The sequence below is a fragment of the Rhinolophus sinicus genome, chromosome 1 (assembly GCF_057876585.1).
Source record: "Rhinolophus sinicus isolate RSI-liver-muscle chromosome 1, RSI-T2T, whole genome shotgun sequence".
NCBI lineage: Eukaryota > Metazoa > Chordata > Mammalia > Chiroptera > Rhinolophidae > Rhinolophus > Rhinolophus sinicus.
In genome coordinates this window covers 23,206,216-23,224,273 of record NC_142501.1, presented here as the reverse complement: position 1 = coordinate 23,224,273, position 18,058 = coordinate 23,206,216, and the positions used below count along the sequence as shown (strand labels likewise).

Genomic DNA, 18,058 nt, shown 5'->3' with positions numbered 1-18,058 from the left:
TTTTTTAATTAAATTGGGTAACAGAGTGTTTTCCCAGGACCCATCAGCTCCAGGTCAAGTTGTTGTCCTTTAATCTAGTTGTGGAGGGTGCAACTCAGCTCCAAGTCCAGTCACCGTTTTCAATCTTAGTTGCAGGGGTGCAGCCCACCATGCCATGTGGGAATTGAACTGGCAACCTTGTTAAGAGCTCACGCTATAACCAACTGAGCTAACCAGCCGCCCCTTCTCAGCTCTTTTTAATTGCTCCATGCTGAAGTCTTCCTCATAAAGAGCAAACCCTTCTGATTCTGACCCCTTCCATGAGGTCATGTTTGGACCTCCAGGCGTCAAATTACTGAGAGAAGATTTAATCATTTCAGTTTTTTTTTTTTTTCCCTCAGGTTGCCTTTCCATGCTTCTTTTAACTTGTCTTTGTATTAAGACAATATAGCATAGTGCTTAGGAGTATAAGAGTCTTGGATTAGAGTTTTGGTTCTGCCTCTGACTAGCTGTACAACCTAAATCATGTTACTTATGCTCTCTTAAATTTTCATTTCTTCATCTGTAAAATGGGAGTTCTTATGAAAACTAAATGAAATGATGCATAAAAATTGCAAAGTGTTTGGCACAGAGTAAGCAGTCAATGAATGTTAACCATTAATATTATTATTAGTACTATTTTATTTTCCACCTTAAGCACTCTGGAACATTCTGTTTTGTCATATCAGAACTATTTTTTGGTGCATAAGGTATATTTTTCTCTATGAAACTACACATTTCTTCTGTCTTAGCTCCTATATTGATCTTATAAATTGTATATTTATTCTCAGCAACATTCCTTCCCAGGGTTCTTTGATATGACTAAATCTACTTTTCATCTCCTTTTGAAATGTGCATAATAGTGTTGAGAACCCAGAATTTAACCCCGGGAGATCTAGTGGTAACTATGGCACTTTATCATTGCAGACAAGTAGTAAATATGGCACTTCACCATTGACGTTTTATGGTAGTTGTTTTCGTATGTCTTAATCATGCCCTTTAAGGTTTCATTATAGCTTTCCATAAGTGTTTTGCTGCACTGTGGGTTTTAAGCCATCAGCATCATATGTATTTAACGTCAATCTGGCCTCATAAGCCTTGAGTAACTTCTGAAAAGAGGCAGGTCTCAAGTTCTGTAATGGAAACTATAAACAGAGAGATTTACATTCAGACAATAGTATTTTGGGCTTCAGTACTATTGTTTTGGGGCACATTGCAGCACAAACCACCACTGAAAAAACACTCAGAGCTTAAGTTCCCGTGGGAATTGGTGTTGGCGCCTCTCTCCATTGAGATTCCATGGCTGACTCTTTCCCTGTGATAGGTAAAGGCTCTTTCCTTCTTTCAAGGTTAATGAGCCCTTCTGATTCACCAGGCATGATGCTAGCAGGGGAAGAAGTGAGCATATAGTTATTTTCATTTCGTGTTAGCAGGGGAAGAAGTGAGCAGATAGTCATTGCCGTTATCTGATAAGTCATGGAAAATCCCGTTCTTCCTGACCTCTGCTTAGGGAATGGTCGTCTAGATTTTGTAGTCACAATACTGTGGTGTTTTAGAGTGTTGCTGTTATAGGCAATATTCATGTCCACTTTGATAGCACTTTCTCTTTCACAACTGAGCAGAGCCAGTGTCATGGGAATTTTTCTTTCTTGTTTTTTTTTGAGATTTCTTTTCTGATGCTATTTCCTCCTTTCTATCTCAGAAACCCCCTTAAAAAAACCCCTAGTCACTTTCTTATAAATGGAATCTTAGCAGCCCACTGATTTGGCTCACTAAATTAGGATTTTAACTTCTAACGAGCATTAAGGTTTACCTTGATTTCTATTATAGAATTTACCTAAATCAAGAACTTTGTTTTAGACTTTTCTTCTGTTTCCTTTCGCTTAGAACTGATACCTTTATTAACCAATTTCAAATCAGGCCTGGGATTTAAATGAGGGTGTATAAAGGTAAAATTAATTAAGACCCAGTCAGAACATTTTAAACATGCTTTCTTAAAATGCATTATAGTAGAGATCATCCTCCTGTCATAATTTCATATGTCTTTCATTCAAAACACCTAAAGAGATAAATAAAACACTGTCCTTGCCACCAAGACACTCATTATTTAGAGAGTGTGGAAAGTCATGTACATAGATACCATATTACATAATATTTGCTAACATAAAGATTGTATGAAATGAAGGGAACACGTACCTGAAATGAAGGGAACGCATGGGACTTAACTTGGAAGAAGTCAGAGGAAGTGATGTTTGAGTGGGTCTTGAAGTACAGAAAAGGATGTAAGACCCTCCAGGAAGAGGAATTGCATGGGCAAAGAGGCACAAAAGAATATAGCATGGGCCGGCCGGGTGGCTCAGGTGGTTGGAGCTCCATGCTCCTAACTCTGAAGGCTGCTGGTTCGATTCCCACATGGGCCAGTGGGCTCTCAGCTACAGGGTTGCCAGTTCAACTCCTCGAGTCCTGCAAGGGATGGTGGGCTCTGCCTCCTGCAACTAAGATTGCACACAGCTGAGCTGCTTCAGCTGAGCTGCTGCTGAGCTCCTGGATGGCTCAGTTGGTTAGAGCGTGTCCTCTCAACCACAAGGTTGCCAGTTCAACTCCCGCAAGGGATGGTGGGCTGTGCCCCCTGCAACTAGCAACGGCAACTGGACCTGGAGCTTAGCTGTGCCCTCCACAACTAAGATTGAAAGGACAACAACTTGACTTGGAAAAAAGTCCTGGAAGTACACACTGTTCCCCAATAAAGTCCTGTTCCCCTTCCCCAATAAAATCTTAAAAAAGAAAAAGAAAAGAATATAGCATTATCAGGGAATGAGTGAATGAGTGACACTTTTTCTTTTATGGTTGTAGAGGGTAGGTTGGATAGGGTGGTAGCGATGGGAGGGAAAAAAGAGTAGAGATTGAGATAAACCTGGAAAATATATTTGTAATCAGAATAAAAAGGGCTGTGGAGCCTTTTGCCCAGTAACAAGTACTGTGTTTACCTGAAAATAAGACCTAGTCGGACCATCAGCTCTAAAGCGTCTTTTGGAGCAAAAATTAATATAAGACCCGATATATCATATTATATTATACCCGGTCTTATTTGATATAATATAAGACCGGGTCTAATATAATATAATATAATATAATATAATATAATATAATATAATACAATATGATATATTTTTGCTCCAAAAGGTGCATTAGAGCTGATGGTCTGGTTAGGTCTTATTTTCGGGGAAACACGGTATTTCAGTAGCCACTGACAAGCTAGATAACTGAAGGCTGAAGAGCCTAGAGGCTGGGAGAAAGGATCGGAGGTTGATTTACTCATCTAAATCAGTGATTCCCAGGCCTGGCTGTACTTCAGAATTATCCTTGGCATTTGTTAATAATACAGATATTGAAGCTGCGCTCCTGGGGATTTTTATTAAGTGGGTTTAGAGTGAGGACGGACTATCTTAATTTTTAAATAAACTCCATAGATGATACTGATGACCAGCCAGGTTTGAGAAATAGCTGTGTATGATTGCCCATGGCAAAAAGCTGGAAGTTTAAAAAAATCTCAATTGGGTTCATGAATATGCAGAGCGAAGCTGCTGATGTCAAGCCAGAAGATGCTAGAGTCTAGCTGGTTCACCGGAACAAGCACTGCTGAGACAAACTTTGGGAATAAATGTAGAAAGTGCAGGGCACTTGGCTAGTCAGTTGAGGTGAGGGTCAAAGGAAGTCTGCGATAATTAGGGCCAGTGAGCCAGTGCTGCTGGTGTATTTTAAGGCTCCAAATACAACCCAGAGGAAGAAAATGTCTCCAAACTTTCAAGGCATTGGTCCCCTTCCCTTGTGTTGCATAATTTTCCTTAGGCTGATTTCCTTGTGCTTACGCAACCTGAAATATAGTCTCCACAGCCTGTGATGCAAATGAAGGCATTTTGACATTTAATATTCAAAATATAATAGCTTTTATCGCCCTTCTGTTCAAGTAGGAATTTCTTCCCTCAAAATTTTCCCACTGTTATCTGGGGGAATCTATTTACCTTGTTCAGCTCTGGCCTCCTCATCAAGTTCCCTGCTGCCTTTCATAGGAGGCCTGCTGTGTGGGCACACGTGTCCTCTCAGGGAGCCAAGGCTGGTGATATTTCCTCCTTTCACAGCTCCTTCAATGTCTGGCCTTACGCTTTTTCCATCCATGTTCTCCATTTTTTTTCTGGTTTGGTTGAATGAGTGAAAAAGTAGAGACTATGGAAGATAACAGATGCCATCCTATCTCCTTGATTGATCGATTGATTCATTTATTCAGTGATTCAACAGTTAAAGTGAGCCAATGTATATATGAATTAGCTTTTGAGTCTAAACATCTAAGATCGCTGGAAGGTAGGCTCTAGAAACATGGCTACGATGTAATACATCCCTTCTTACATGAAGGAATGATTGTCCTATGCAGATGGCTAAGATTCCTGAACTACAAATGCAGAAAAATTTTCAAGGTCTCCTGGCATAGAACAAGTGGATTTAAAAGAACATTTATTATTAAATAAATTTTAATCATGACTAATGATTTTAGATCTTAACGTCAACAATTTCCAATAAAAAATAAAAGTGAGAAGTTAATTCTGATTTGAATTTTGGCCAACCTTCATTATTTTAGGAAAAATGTATGATACTACAGTTTTATAATCTACACTCCTCCATGGAACTGATTTACTCACTGAGCTTTAAATATCACTCTGATGCATATGACTCCCAGATCATATGTCCAGTCTTACCTTTTCTTTTGAGCTTGAGTCCAGAATTCCAAAGGAAGCTTCAAACTCAGCGTGTCTTCTATAGGGGAAACATCACAGGTTTTTGTATCAGAGTGAAATGCATTTGAAATTTGGCAGACATTTTGTCTTCTCATTTTCAGGATTTCTTTTCTTGTATTTATTAAATTGGTTAGAACTTCTAGAATAAAAAGAAATGGTGGCATTCATCTCCTCCTGGATTTTATTGATAATTCTTTAGTGCTTTGCTGTTAGCCATGATATTGTCTATTGGCTAAAATTAATATTTTATTCTCATGTTAAAGAAAGATATTTCTAAGTTTATTGAGCTTTTCCTCCACCCCCAGCTTTACCGAGGTATAACTGACAAATAAAATTGTAATATATTTAGAATGTTCAATGTGATTATTTGATATATGTATACCTTGTGAAATGATTGCCAAAATCAGGTTAATTAACACATTTATCACCTCAGTTTTTTTTTTTTTCCTGGTGAGAATATTTAAGAACTCTCAGCAAATTTCAAGTATTCAATACAGTATTATTAACTATCGTCACCATACTGTACATTAGATCTTCAGCACTTATTCATCTTATAACTGAAAGTTTGTATCTATGACCAACTCTCCCCATCCCCCAATTTTTCTTCTTTCTTTCTGATTTTAACTTTATTGTTACTTAATTCTTTTTTTCTTTTCTTTTCTGATTGCTCTGGCTAAGATGTCTGGTACCATGTTGAATAGGAGTGGCAAGAGTGGGCACCGTTGTCTTGTTCCTGATCTTAGAGGGAACACTTTCAGTCTTTCACCATTGAGTATTATGTTAGCTGTGGATCTGTCATATATGGCCTTTATTATGTTGAGGTATATTTATATGTAATTTGTTGAGAGATTTTCATCCTAAAAGGGTGTTGAATTTTGTCATATTTGTTTTTGGCTCTATTGAAATGATCATACTATTTTTATTTTTCATTTTGTTAATTGGTGTATCACATTTATTGATTTGAATCACATTTATGTTGAACCATCCTTGTGTGCCAAGAATAAATCCTTGATCATGATATATGATCCTTTTAATATACTGTTGAATTTGGTTTGCTAATATTTTGTTAAGGATTTTTGCATCTATGTTCATCAGGAGTATTGGTCTGTAGTTTTCTTGAAGTATCCTCATTTGGCTTTGGTATCAGGGTAATGCTGACCTCAAGAAATCAATTTGAAAGTAGCCCCTTCTCTTTACCTTTTTGGAAGAGTTTGAGAAGAATTGGCACTAATTGTTTGTTCACACCCTTTGTCCATTTTTCAGTTGTGTTATTTGGGGCTATTTGTCTTTTTATTATTATTATTATTATTACTATTGGGGAATATTGGGAAACAGTTTGTTTTTCCAGGATGTCAAGTCATTGTTTTTTCAATCTAGTTGTGGGGGGCGCAGCGCAGCTCCAAGTCAAGTCGTTGTTTTCAACCTGGTTGTGGAGGGCGCAGCTCACTGGCCCATCTGGGACTTGAACTGGCGACCTTGGTGTTAAGCGCTCACACTCTAACCACTGACCAACCATCTGCCCACTGGCGGCTGAGCTCCAAACTCAAGCCATTGCTTCTCACTGGACCATGTGGGAATTGATCCAGCAACCTTGGTGTTGTGAGCACTGCACGCCAACCACTGAGCCAACTGGCCGTCCACCAGCGGCTCAGCTCCATTTATTATTCTTTATAACAGTTCCTTATATTCTGAATGCAAGTTCCTTATCAGATATAAGATTTGCAAGTATTCTCTCCCATTCCATCGACTGTCTTTTCACTTTCTTGATGGTATCATCTGAAGTGTTTAATTTTAATGAAGTTCAGTTTATCTGCTTTTCCTTTTGTTGGTGTGCTTTTGGTGTCATATCTAAGAAACCATTGCCTAACCCAAGGTCATGAAGATTTATTCCTATGTTTTCTTTTAAGAATTTTTTTTTAATTTTAGCTCTCACATTTGGATCTACAATTCATTTTGAGTTAATATTTGTATTTGGTGTGAGGTAAGGATCTAACTTTATTCTTTTTCAGGTGGATGTCTAATTGTCTCAACACTGCCTGAAAGGGAATTCCTTCTCTATTACCCATTAAATTTTAATCTTTATATGGGTTTTTGCTTTGGAACTCAGAGTGTCTTTGCCTTTAATTTAATTTAAAAGAGGTGTTTAATTCATTTACATGCATTGTTATTGCTGATATATTTGATGTTGCTTTGAAATATCATTTAGATCTGTTTTTTTTGTTCTATGTATTATCACTTTGTGTAACCTTTTAAAATAGTGATTGCCTTTCCTTCAGGTTTACATAATAAAATTTAAAATCTGTTTTATTTCTTCTTGCTGACAGTAAGAAAATCTAATAATATTCATTTTATAAACCACAGATACCAATAGTCTCATTACTTGAGAGTCGCATTTCAAGTTGCATTAAAAGTAGGTGTACAGTTCATCAGTATAAATTTAGATGATTGTGTTATGAACTCTCTAAGGACAATGAATTATGATGGTAGATATTCAGAGAGTTTGATTCGAAAATGAAATGACTCATTAATATATGATAAAGATAAAAATATTAGAAATAAATATGACATTATTGCCTTATCTAATAACTATTTTTTACTTAGCTTTATTTAGTAGCTATTTTTTCACTTCTGTCAAATCATTCAGTGCTTGAAGTATGTATACTACTGAGGCTTAAAGAACTATATATAGCAAGATAATGTTTAACATCACTAGAATTCTACAAACATAAATGAAATTCAAGCTCTTGAAATGTATTTTTCTATTTTAACACTTTATTACAGGAAGCATATTCTTTAATTGAGAAGGTCGAAGTAGAACAACATACTCTATATTCATATCAGAAACATGTGGAAAGTTCAAAAAGAAAGAAAAGCAGAATCCCTCCTCCACCTATTTTGCTGTCTCGAACTCATTGCTCTGTGACCTTGAAACCTGCTCCATTTATTTCAGATGTTAAGGTATGTTGCCCATTATGATCTTTACCTCAGACAAAGCAACATAAGTACTTTTATCGCTATAACGATTGATACTTTGAGGACTTGACTAATTTTATTAATAAGAACTGAACTTTGGGATTGGTATTCTAATGTCTTAACTCTACTTAGTTTCTTCATGGTCTTTTCCCCTTTATGCTATTTCCCTTTATGCCCCAGATAGCCTTGCTATACCCAAATATATAGTATGGACAAATAGGAAAAATAATAGAGAAGCATTGCTAAGTGTTTTTGTCACCATGACATAGTTATATACTGACCTTCTAGTGTGACATTTGAAGAGGATAGAAGTTACTCTCAGAGCCAATGATGGAAATGAGGAAATTTGGGATGGGGAATTTAGAGGTTCTTTCCAAAGTTCTTCCAAGTAGGTGGGGATTCTTTTAATACAAACAAATGACAATTCCAGCCATATTATTAAGTCATAAAATTTTTTGTATGTATCAAAGAATGAGGTGTTTTCCCCATCCCTGATACCTTGGGACTCAGCCTAAATGTGACTATAACTTGAGATTTAGTTTCCTCACAAGCATTTGCTTCCACCTAATCCATATTTAAAATTTTACCTTTTCCTTTTGGATAATCAACAAGATGTTCTTTGATGTGTAAAAAATAGTTGTATCTTTGATTCTCTTTAGGATGTTCTCTTGAACTTACATTGAGTTGGTAGAGTGGAAAGGATATGGGCTTTAAAGTTAGACAGATGCGGGGTTAAAATTCTAGCTCCACCCCTTACGAGTAGTATGACCTTGGGAAATCTAAACATACTTCATGAGGTATTTTATGCTTTTGTTCTTTCATTTGTACAGTATGTTTATTGTGAAAATTAAATGACATACTCATAGCATATAATTTTCTTGGCATAGTAACTGATGTTCCTCCCTATCTTGTATTAAACATATGTAGTAAACTTTGCTAAAAACAATTAATGATGTTATAGACTGTGATTACATGCTTTAATGATTTGTTTCATAAATTTTGTAGCATTTTCTAGCATAGCATTACTGAGTGTCTATTATCTGTCAAGCTCTGTGTGAGGTAATTGAAGTATCAAAATAAACACAAAACACGGTTCCATTCTTTGAGGAGCTTTAGACTAATGGGAGGTGGACATCAGGGAGAAATAATACCATCTTCACAATGCCTTATAGTTGGGGGAACAGAAATAACATTCACCTTACACCTGTAACTGTGCTATAATAAATACATTATTGCAATTGCTAGCAGTTTTAAAGTTTAACTTTGGATTTTGGGGATCTGTTTAAAAAATAGGGAGTCACTGATTTTGGAAATTTAGTACAGAACTGAGACTGGGTGATTTACCAAGAGTTTTTTGTTGTTGTTGTTTTTCTAATGTTTTGGTTTATTTAACCAGAATCTTATTTTTTAAAATTAGTGACTCATTTATTTTATTTTATAATGCTTAGAAATAGGAATACATGAGTCCCACATTTGACCTGTAGTTGTAGGGCTTGTCACTTAGCACATTATATGAAGTGTATGTATATTATACATCAGTAGAGGTATATGTTCCAGGAAGCTATTATTGCCTATTACCTACTCATCAACACTAGATGGTGCTATGGCTTTAAATACGTTTTCTGGTTTGAGGCTTCAGCCATCTCTCTCTCTCTCTCATTTTTTTTTTTTAATCAAATCTTATTAAGGCATTTGTTTCATTAAAATCTGTTTTAATCGTTGAAAATGCTGATGTTATTTATAAACTTTTAGTTCTAAAGTTAATGATGATTTGTTTATGGTACCATTACTCTTATGTGGATTCTAATGACACATTGCTTCTTACAGTTACACCAACTAAGATGTTTTCATCTGTGGAACAAAATATAAAACTTGCTTGTAAAAAGCCTTTTAGAGAGAATTTTACCCTTCAAATTCTGGTTGATACATATAGCTTAACTTAGACCAATAATGGTCTAAGTCATAAACACAGTTTTTTTTTGTGTGTATATATATATATATATATATATATATATATATATATATGTCTACATATATATATGAAAATTCTGCATATATATATATATATATATATATATATATATATATATATGTATATATGAAAAATGATGCTTCTTTTGCATGAGAGGTCAAGGAAAGTTAGTTTCTAATTTTTTTCTGTATTCACCTGATCCCCCCACCCCCTCCAGCTTCCACGTCTCTTTAATACTCTCGCTGTCCTTGGAGTCCTCCTGCCTTTGTCTAGTGCTCCTTAATTACCTGTGAAATTTTCTTTGGAAACACAAAGGTTCAGCCACCTGCACCAGAAATTCTTATTCATTGTGGTTAGCAGGCCTTGCATATATGTAATTAAAAAAAATGTTTGATTCTGTACAAACTGTATTTTAAAAAGTGATTCTGCTGCATAGGCAGAGTTGAGAATTACCTGTGCAGACAAGACATGATTAGGATTTTTCTGTTGACCTAGAGGAAGAAACAGCAGGCTAGGCAGTAAGAGGCAGTTGCTTTTTGTAGACAATTATGTTTCCCCTTTTTTTCTAGCTTCTCTTGTAATTTAGGAGTTGGGATGTTGTGAGGTAGAGCCTCTGGGGAAAAGGGAATGACACAATGATGACAGCCCCTCCATCTCTAACCCCTGGACAGTATGACTCCTAATAATGCTATTCCGTAGGTATCAACTTGCTCCCTTGTTTCTATGGTGAGAATAGTTCACACAATAAGGAGTCTCTATTATTTTGCAATCTTGGCAATCATTGTCTACACAATCAAATTTAAATTTGGTTGTTTCTGTGGACTTTGCATCTTGCTTTTGGTTTATGACTAGATTTAAGAATTATCAAAGGAATATTATGTTTCAGAAAATTTATAAATTAGAGAAAAGAATTATCCATAATCTTTTTTTTGTTTCATTTTTATTTTTATTTAATTATTATTTTTTTTTAAGGAGGGCGCAGCTCACAGTAGCCCATGGGGGATCGAACCAGCAACCTTGGTGTTATCAGCACCACGCTCTAACCAGCTGAGCTAACCGGCCACCTTGATAATCTTTTTATCATCCAAACTCTACCACTTTTTTTCTGGTTAAGTTTATTGGGGTGACATTGGCTAGTAAAATTATATAGGTTTCAAGTGTACATTTATATAAAACATCATCTATATACTGCATTGTGTGTTCACTACCCAGAGTCAGTTCTCTTCCCATCAACATATATTTGTCCCCCTTTACCCTCTTCTACCTTCCCCCACTGCCCCATCTCTCCTTACCTTCTGATAACCACTAAACTGTTGTCTGTGTCTATGCATTTTTGTTTCTTTGTTTGTCTTATTCATTTGTGGCCTTCAGTTTTATATTTCACATATGAGTGAAGTCATATATTTCTTGACTTTTTCTGTGTGACATACTTCACTTCGTAGGATAATCTCAAGATCCATCCCTGTCATCGCAAATGACAGTATTTCATCTTTTCTTATGGCTGAGTAATATTTCGTTATATATATGTACTACATCTTTTTTATCCAATCATCTATCGAAGGACACTTTGATGTTTCCATGTCTTGACTACTGTAAATGCTGTAATGAACATAGGGGTACATATATCTTTATGGATAAATGTCTTCAGACTTTTGGGGTAGATACTCAGGAGAGGGATTTCTGGGTTGTAGGTAATTCTATTCTTAATTTTTTTGAGGAAACCTATTCTACCACTATTCTTATTTAGGAACATTTTCTTCCAGGCTTTTTCATATGTATTTTTACATTTTATTTAAAAAAAAAAAACTACAATTTAGTATCTTGCTTCTGTTTCCACTTACTTTTTTCTCACATATTATTAAATAAAATGTGAAAATCATTTCAGTGTTGATCTTCTTTTCCATCACGATTAAGTCATCTTTGGAGTCACTTCCCGACACTGTCTGTTCTTGGGCAAGTTATTAAACATGTCTGAGTCTCCATTTCCTGTAAAGCCAAATGACAATTGTAATCTCATCTCATAGGGATATTGTGAATATTAGAAAGTATATGTAAATTTCCTAACAATACTTAGCACATTGGAACTGCTCAGTTAGTGGTAGCTAAAATAAAGATGAATAATATTTTAGTCTTGGTAATCCCAGCCCTATATTTGTCTTTTTTTAAAAAAAGATTAAATCTAAGTATTTTTGTAAACTTCAATATCATGTTTCAAAACTTGAATAGTTACATTTTTATTTAGAAAAGTATTTCTTTTGCCACATCCTGATAAAAGAAATTGAATGCCTTGTTAAACAGACTACAGATGATACACTCATCTCTCTCTCCTCGGCAGGTGTCGTGGTACTGCATTTTGGGTTGCAAAGCAGAAGGGAGCTATGGAAAAGTAAGACTAAACAACAATCATCTCCCAAACTCAGGAGAGGCGGTATGTCAAATTAAAAACAACAACTTTAAATGTCAGGAAATCTTACCAAAATTCTCATTAATTATAATTGTTTTTCTTTCTCTTATGAAGTCATTATTTCAGTGAATTTCTCTACTTTTAACTTGAGTCATAAGTAAAAACCAACAGTAAATGAAAGTATTTTTACCATATGAGGTTTGCTTAGTTATATTTTTAAACATTACTTTAATTTTATATATATAACTTGAAATATGTTTTTGTTAATAGATACCAGCTGATGATAAAAGCATTTTTGAAGTGAAAGGTTTAGAAACCAATGAAAAATACATTTTTGCAGTTGCTGCTTATTCTTCTAATGGGAAGCTTGTTGGTGATGCTATTGGGGAGACAACTAAACCAATTCTGGTTTATCCACCTCTTTCTGCTGTTACTGCTCGTATGTTCCTGACACAGGTATCAGAGATTTCTGCTAAGTTGTTTCTCTATGTGTTTTTCTGTTGGGCAGTTACTAAATAAATTCTGATGAAAAAAACAGTCACAGCAGATATTCAAAAGTTCCTATAATACATGTTTTCCATTATTACAATTTATTTTCATAAGACAGGAACCATTCCTTCTCTTGTTAGTGAGTTTGCTTTTTACAATAACATTTTTCTCTTGGATTATAAATGTAACAAACATTAATTTTAGATATTTTGTAAAATACTGAAATGCACGAAGAAGAAAATGAATGTTACCTGTTATCCTATCATCCTGTGCAGCAGTTCTTAACCTGGGAAATTTTGGTCTCCAGGGGACATTTATCAATGTCTGGAAACATTTTTGGTTGTCACAATCTAGAGTGGTGCTACTGGCATCTACTGGGTAGAGACCAGCGATGCTAATAAGCACCCTACAATGCAAAGGACAGCCCCCCATAACAAAGAATTGTCTAGTCCAAGATGTCAGTAGCGCCAAGGTTGAGAAACCCTGATTCCAGAGATATCCTTTCATTTGTGTGTATGTGTGTGTACATACGTATACACACATATATGTATGAATTTATTTATATGTAATTTTAATCATAGTATACATATTGTTTTATATCCTGATATTTTCATTTAATGTATAACTGACATTTCTTCCATTCTATTAAATATTCTTCCAAAACATAAATTGTAACAGCTGCCTAGTATTATATATCTTATAGCTAGATCGTGGTTTATTTAGTAATCATTCATTGGTAGGCAAATTTAGATACTTTTCAGCCCTTTGCTATTATAAACAAAGCTGTGATGCACATCTTTGTAGATAAACCTTTGCTTGCATCCATGATTCCTTTCTTAGGATAAATTTATAGACATGAAATTTCTGGGTTAATGGAGACAGGAAAACCTGAGTTCAAATTTCAGCTCCTCACACTTAGCCACGTGGTATTGGGAAAGTAGCCTTCATCTGTGAAGTGGGAATAAGAGTCGTAGCTACCTCCCAGAAGTATTAGTATTGGATAGAATTATTCACGTCAGAGGTTTAACATCGCACACAATAGGCACTTAATAAATAAAAATGTTTAACATAGAACACAGTAGACACTTAATAAATATTATTATTGTTTTTGGTTTTGAATATACTTGCTCGTGAATTTCCATTTTTGCTGAAATGACTGCCTGACTTAGAATGTCACCAGTGAGTAGGACCTGAGGAAGAGTGACTCATTGACCTCAAGCATCTAATTTTAAGCCACTTGTTGACTGTAGAGCTGATGGCTATTCTAAATTTTATTATATTTCTATTGTGCTATTTTCTCTTAATAGTTTATTAGTATTATGCACTAAGATTTTAGTGGATTTTTATACTATCATATTTTTCAAAGAAAATTAAATTCAGAGAATTGCTAGAATTTGTCTAGCATTGGTTTAGCATGTCATATTGGCTCATGGCTTTCCAATGTTTTGATTTCTTTGGAATCTAATATATTCTCTAATTTGCAGTGATGGAGTTATTTTAAAGTGAGGAACAGAATATTTCATCAAGGCCTAATTTTTCTCCAGGGAGTGGTTTGACTCTTGGGCTTCATTTGGCAGAACTTTCATTGAAAGTTAATAAAACTAAGTCCCAGCTATACTGCTGGGATAACGAGAAGTGTCATAAAGTAATGACCTGTGTGTCTTTATTGATACTATATTTGAAGTACTGTAGTTCATTTATGACAGTTTATGAGCATTCTGTCTCATAACGTTAGGTGGCTAAAGCAAAATTTTCTCACTTAGTAAATCTTAATTTACAAAAGTTTAAGCTTTTATGTTCCAACAAGAAAATGTACCTTTCTTTTGGAATTACAGTATTTTTCATGAGAGTGGGTAGTTTTCAGTTTCAGGATAATTCTGTTTTTTAAAAAATATTATCATAAATATTCTTATAGTAAGATATGGAGATACTACGTTAGATACCTATGATGAATTTGGCTTGGGATTTTAGGTTGTACTTTTTCTCAACGTTATTTATAGACATTAATAAAGTCAGGTGAATCTTTACTAGGTTTTCCCTTAATGTGGAATTTAAGCTATCTGAAAAATTTTTTGAGGAACCTTTATGAATGATATGTTTTCTGTGGATGTTTTCCAATCTTCCCTCTTATATAGCCTCATTTCTTTTTATTCTTCCCGTTTAAGTTGGAAATGGCTAGTTAATGTGATATAAAATGTATAAAATTAGAAAACTGTGAGAAGGATTTTAGGCAAATTGCTTGGTCTCAATTTCCCTATCTGTAAAATGGATACACAACAAAATGTCGTACACTGCTGGATTATTAAACTACTAAATCAAATAATGAGTGGGAACGATGGCTTGTTGAGAACAGGAAATGGGAAATATCATATATTAAAAAGAAACTATTGTGTAGCAGGCATTTAAAGATTCATTATCTCATTTGTTACAACAACTCTGTGAAGTGGTATTATCACTTTAATTTTATAGTTGAGGATACTGACATTAATTTAATTCTTCCTCTGTCAGTCCCATTTTATTCCAGAAAGGATGTCTCAGGGAGGTTACGTAATTTACTCAAGGTTGCTTGGGTAGCAGCTGGCAAGCCTGACACTTGAACCAGCTCTATCCAGGTTCCAAGGAATTTATGTGTTCAACATCTAATATGTGCCAAGTTCTTCTAGAGCCCACATCTCTCCCATCTTTTCTGTGCCTGGGTTTAGTGGTGTTCAGCAGGTCTTGATGGTCAATGTTGGCAATAGAATGTGATACGAGGATGTGAATGCTTTGTTAGTAATCACAATGGTGTCAGGAGAAAGGCAAATGAAGTTTTACATTTTTTTCCCTCTTTGTATATGAATTAATTGAAAATCTGATTAATAGAGGTTTGCCTTTTGCTTATGACCATTCAAGTAGTAAAAGAAAAAGCTACTAGGTAAAAAAGATAGTCATCCCTATTTTTAAAACTCGTTAAGAAGTTTCAACTCTTTTCCCTCTCATCCTTTAAATGAATATTACTACTTTCTGTACTCATCTATTTATTGATGAATTATTTATTTAGTGGTTAATTTGTGCCAGGTTCTATGGGAGATGTCATCTCTTCTTCCTTTGAACCGTTTTTTTTTTTTTAAATCAAACTTATTACCATAACAATGACACTTGTTTAGATAATTTGACTTACGATTTTAGTTGACTAATTGCAAGTAAGGGAACCAGCCTGGCCTGGGGGAATGCAGCTAGGCTCTGGGAAAGCTGCCGAGTCCAGGCACTTCTAGGTCTCATACTGTGTTTCCCCAAAAATAAGACCTAGCCGGACAATCAGCTCTAATGCATCTTTGGGAGCAAAAATTAAAATAAGACCCAGTCTTATATTATATTTTATTGTATTATATAAGACCCGGTCTTATATGATAGTAAAATAAGACCGGGTCTTATATTAAGTTTTGCTCCAAAAGATGCATTAGAGCTCATTGTCCGGCTAGGTCTTATTTTCGGGGAAACACGGTACCTTTGGTTCTCTCTATATATCTGCTTTCTTTTTCTTTTTCTGAGGATTGAGTTTTTTTACCTTTCCATCTTTGGAGGAAAAATGGCAGCTCCTGAAATTTTATATATCCTTCAATTTCAGATATAAATAGAGACCAGCCAGCTGGCTCCTAATCTTGATTCTAAATTTCTAGAAAGAGACTCTGCTTGGCCCACCTAATGTAATAAAGAGTCTGACCTCAGTTTTGATGTTTGACCACTGACTTTTTAAAACTTACCCGTTTTTTACCTTTGGCCACACATTTAGGCAGCTGATAGGGAGGTCAATGGGTTCTCCTTTGGTGCCAGCAGGAAATTTAAACCTCCCAGCGGGCAGGAACTTTCCTTATTTCTACCCCCCAGCCACTGATCTAGGCCCAACCCATTCCTCGGTTTTGTTCAATCCAGCCCAGACCTGCTTGTGCCTGCTGAACTCTCCCTAAGAGTCCCTTGTGTGAATAATAAACTTTCCCTCAAATTCTCCAAGTGCATCACCACGTTACCATCTTGACATCAGAACCAAACTTTGGGTGGTGGTCCATCTTGCTTCGAAGTGGGAGCTATAAAATACTCAGCTTAGGTCAGACAGTCACCCTGGGCCAGTCAATCGTGTTGTAGTATAGAACAACCTCTGGGTATCCTCTTCTGGGGGTAGGCGGGAATTATTAGGAAAAGATTCATTTGACACATCATTTAATTCTTTTCACATGTTATTATTCAGTGCTTACTCCGTGCCAGGTGTTGCTCCAGGCTGGTGGTTCAAAACTTGACATGGATCAGGATGATCTGGAGTGCTAGTTTAAACAGATTGCTGGGTCCTGCCACCAGAGTTTATGATTTGTTAGGTCTGGGAGGGGGCCTGAGAAATTTGCATTTCTAACAAGTTCCTAGGAGATGCTGATGCTGATGATGGGACCGTACTTTGAGAACCACTGTTCTAAGCAAAGTGAACAAAATGCCACTGTGAGAGATAGTTAATAAACAACGAGCATGGTAAATAAATAAATTATCTAATATATTAGAAGGTAAGTTCTATGGAAAGAAAAAGAGTACGGTAAAAGGAATTGGGAATGTGAAGTGGGGGAATGGAAGGTTGATTACAGTATTAAATAGGATGATCAAGGGAGACCTCATCTAGAAGGTGATATTTGAGCAGAGACTTGAAAGAGGTGAGGGAAAGACTCTTGGAGGAAGAGCATTCTGCAGGAGGACCTAGAGCAAAAGCCCTAATTTCCAGAAGTGCACCTAGAATGTCTTATAAACAGCAAGGAGGCTAGTATGACTGGAGCGGAGGGACCCATGGAAAGTAAAAGGATCGGTCAGAGAAGTAAAGCTGAGTGGTAGGTGGGGGAGCAGATCATGAAAAGACTTTTAGGCCATTGTAAGATCATGAGCTTTTACCTCGAGTGAAATTGAAATGGGCAACGACTGGAGGATTTTGAGTAGTGGCGTGATATAATATGACTTGTATTTTCAAAGGCTCACCCTGACTGCTATGTTGGAAATAGACCATAAGAGGGTAAGGGTGGAAGCAGAGGGACCTCTCTACTGTTGTGATCCAATAAGAGATGAAGGTGACTTGGCCAGTGGAATAATGGTCTATGTGGTGAGAAGTGGTCAGATTATGGATATGTTTTGAAGGAGGAGTCAACAAGAATTCCTGATGGAACTAATGTAAAGAGAAAAAGATTACTCTAAGATACTTAACTGACCAACCAGAAGGATAGAGTTGACATTAACTGAGTTGGGGAAGGCTGTAAGTGGTATACATTGGGGCAGGGGGAGATCAGAAATATAGTTTCAGACATGCTGAAGTACAATAGTAGGTATTATCAGATATTTATTCAATATTAGATTTATTAGGTATTAAGAGAGAATTGTTGAGTAGTTTGTTAGATGTATGAATCC

General features: G+C 35.7%; 1 protein-coding gene across 1 annotated transcript in view; it reads left to right on the top strand.

The window, feature by feature from the left end:
• Positions 1–18,058, top strand: part of CFAP54 (cilia and flagella associated protein 54) — a 252,362-nt gene that overhangs the window by 64,679 nt on the left and 169,625 nt on the right. The window contains exons 20-22 of the mRNA XM_019732067.3: positions 7,590–7,766; positions 12,089–12,181; positions 12,428–12,613. Coding sequence (XP_019587626.3) covers positions 7,590–7,766; positions 12,089–12,181; positions 12,428–12,613 — 456 coding nt within the window. The remainder of the gene's footprint in view (positions 1–7,589; positions 7,767–12,088; positions 12,182–12,427; positions 12,614–18,058) is intronic.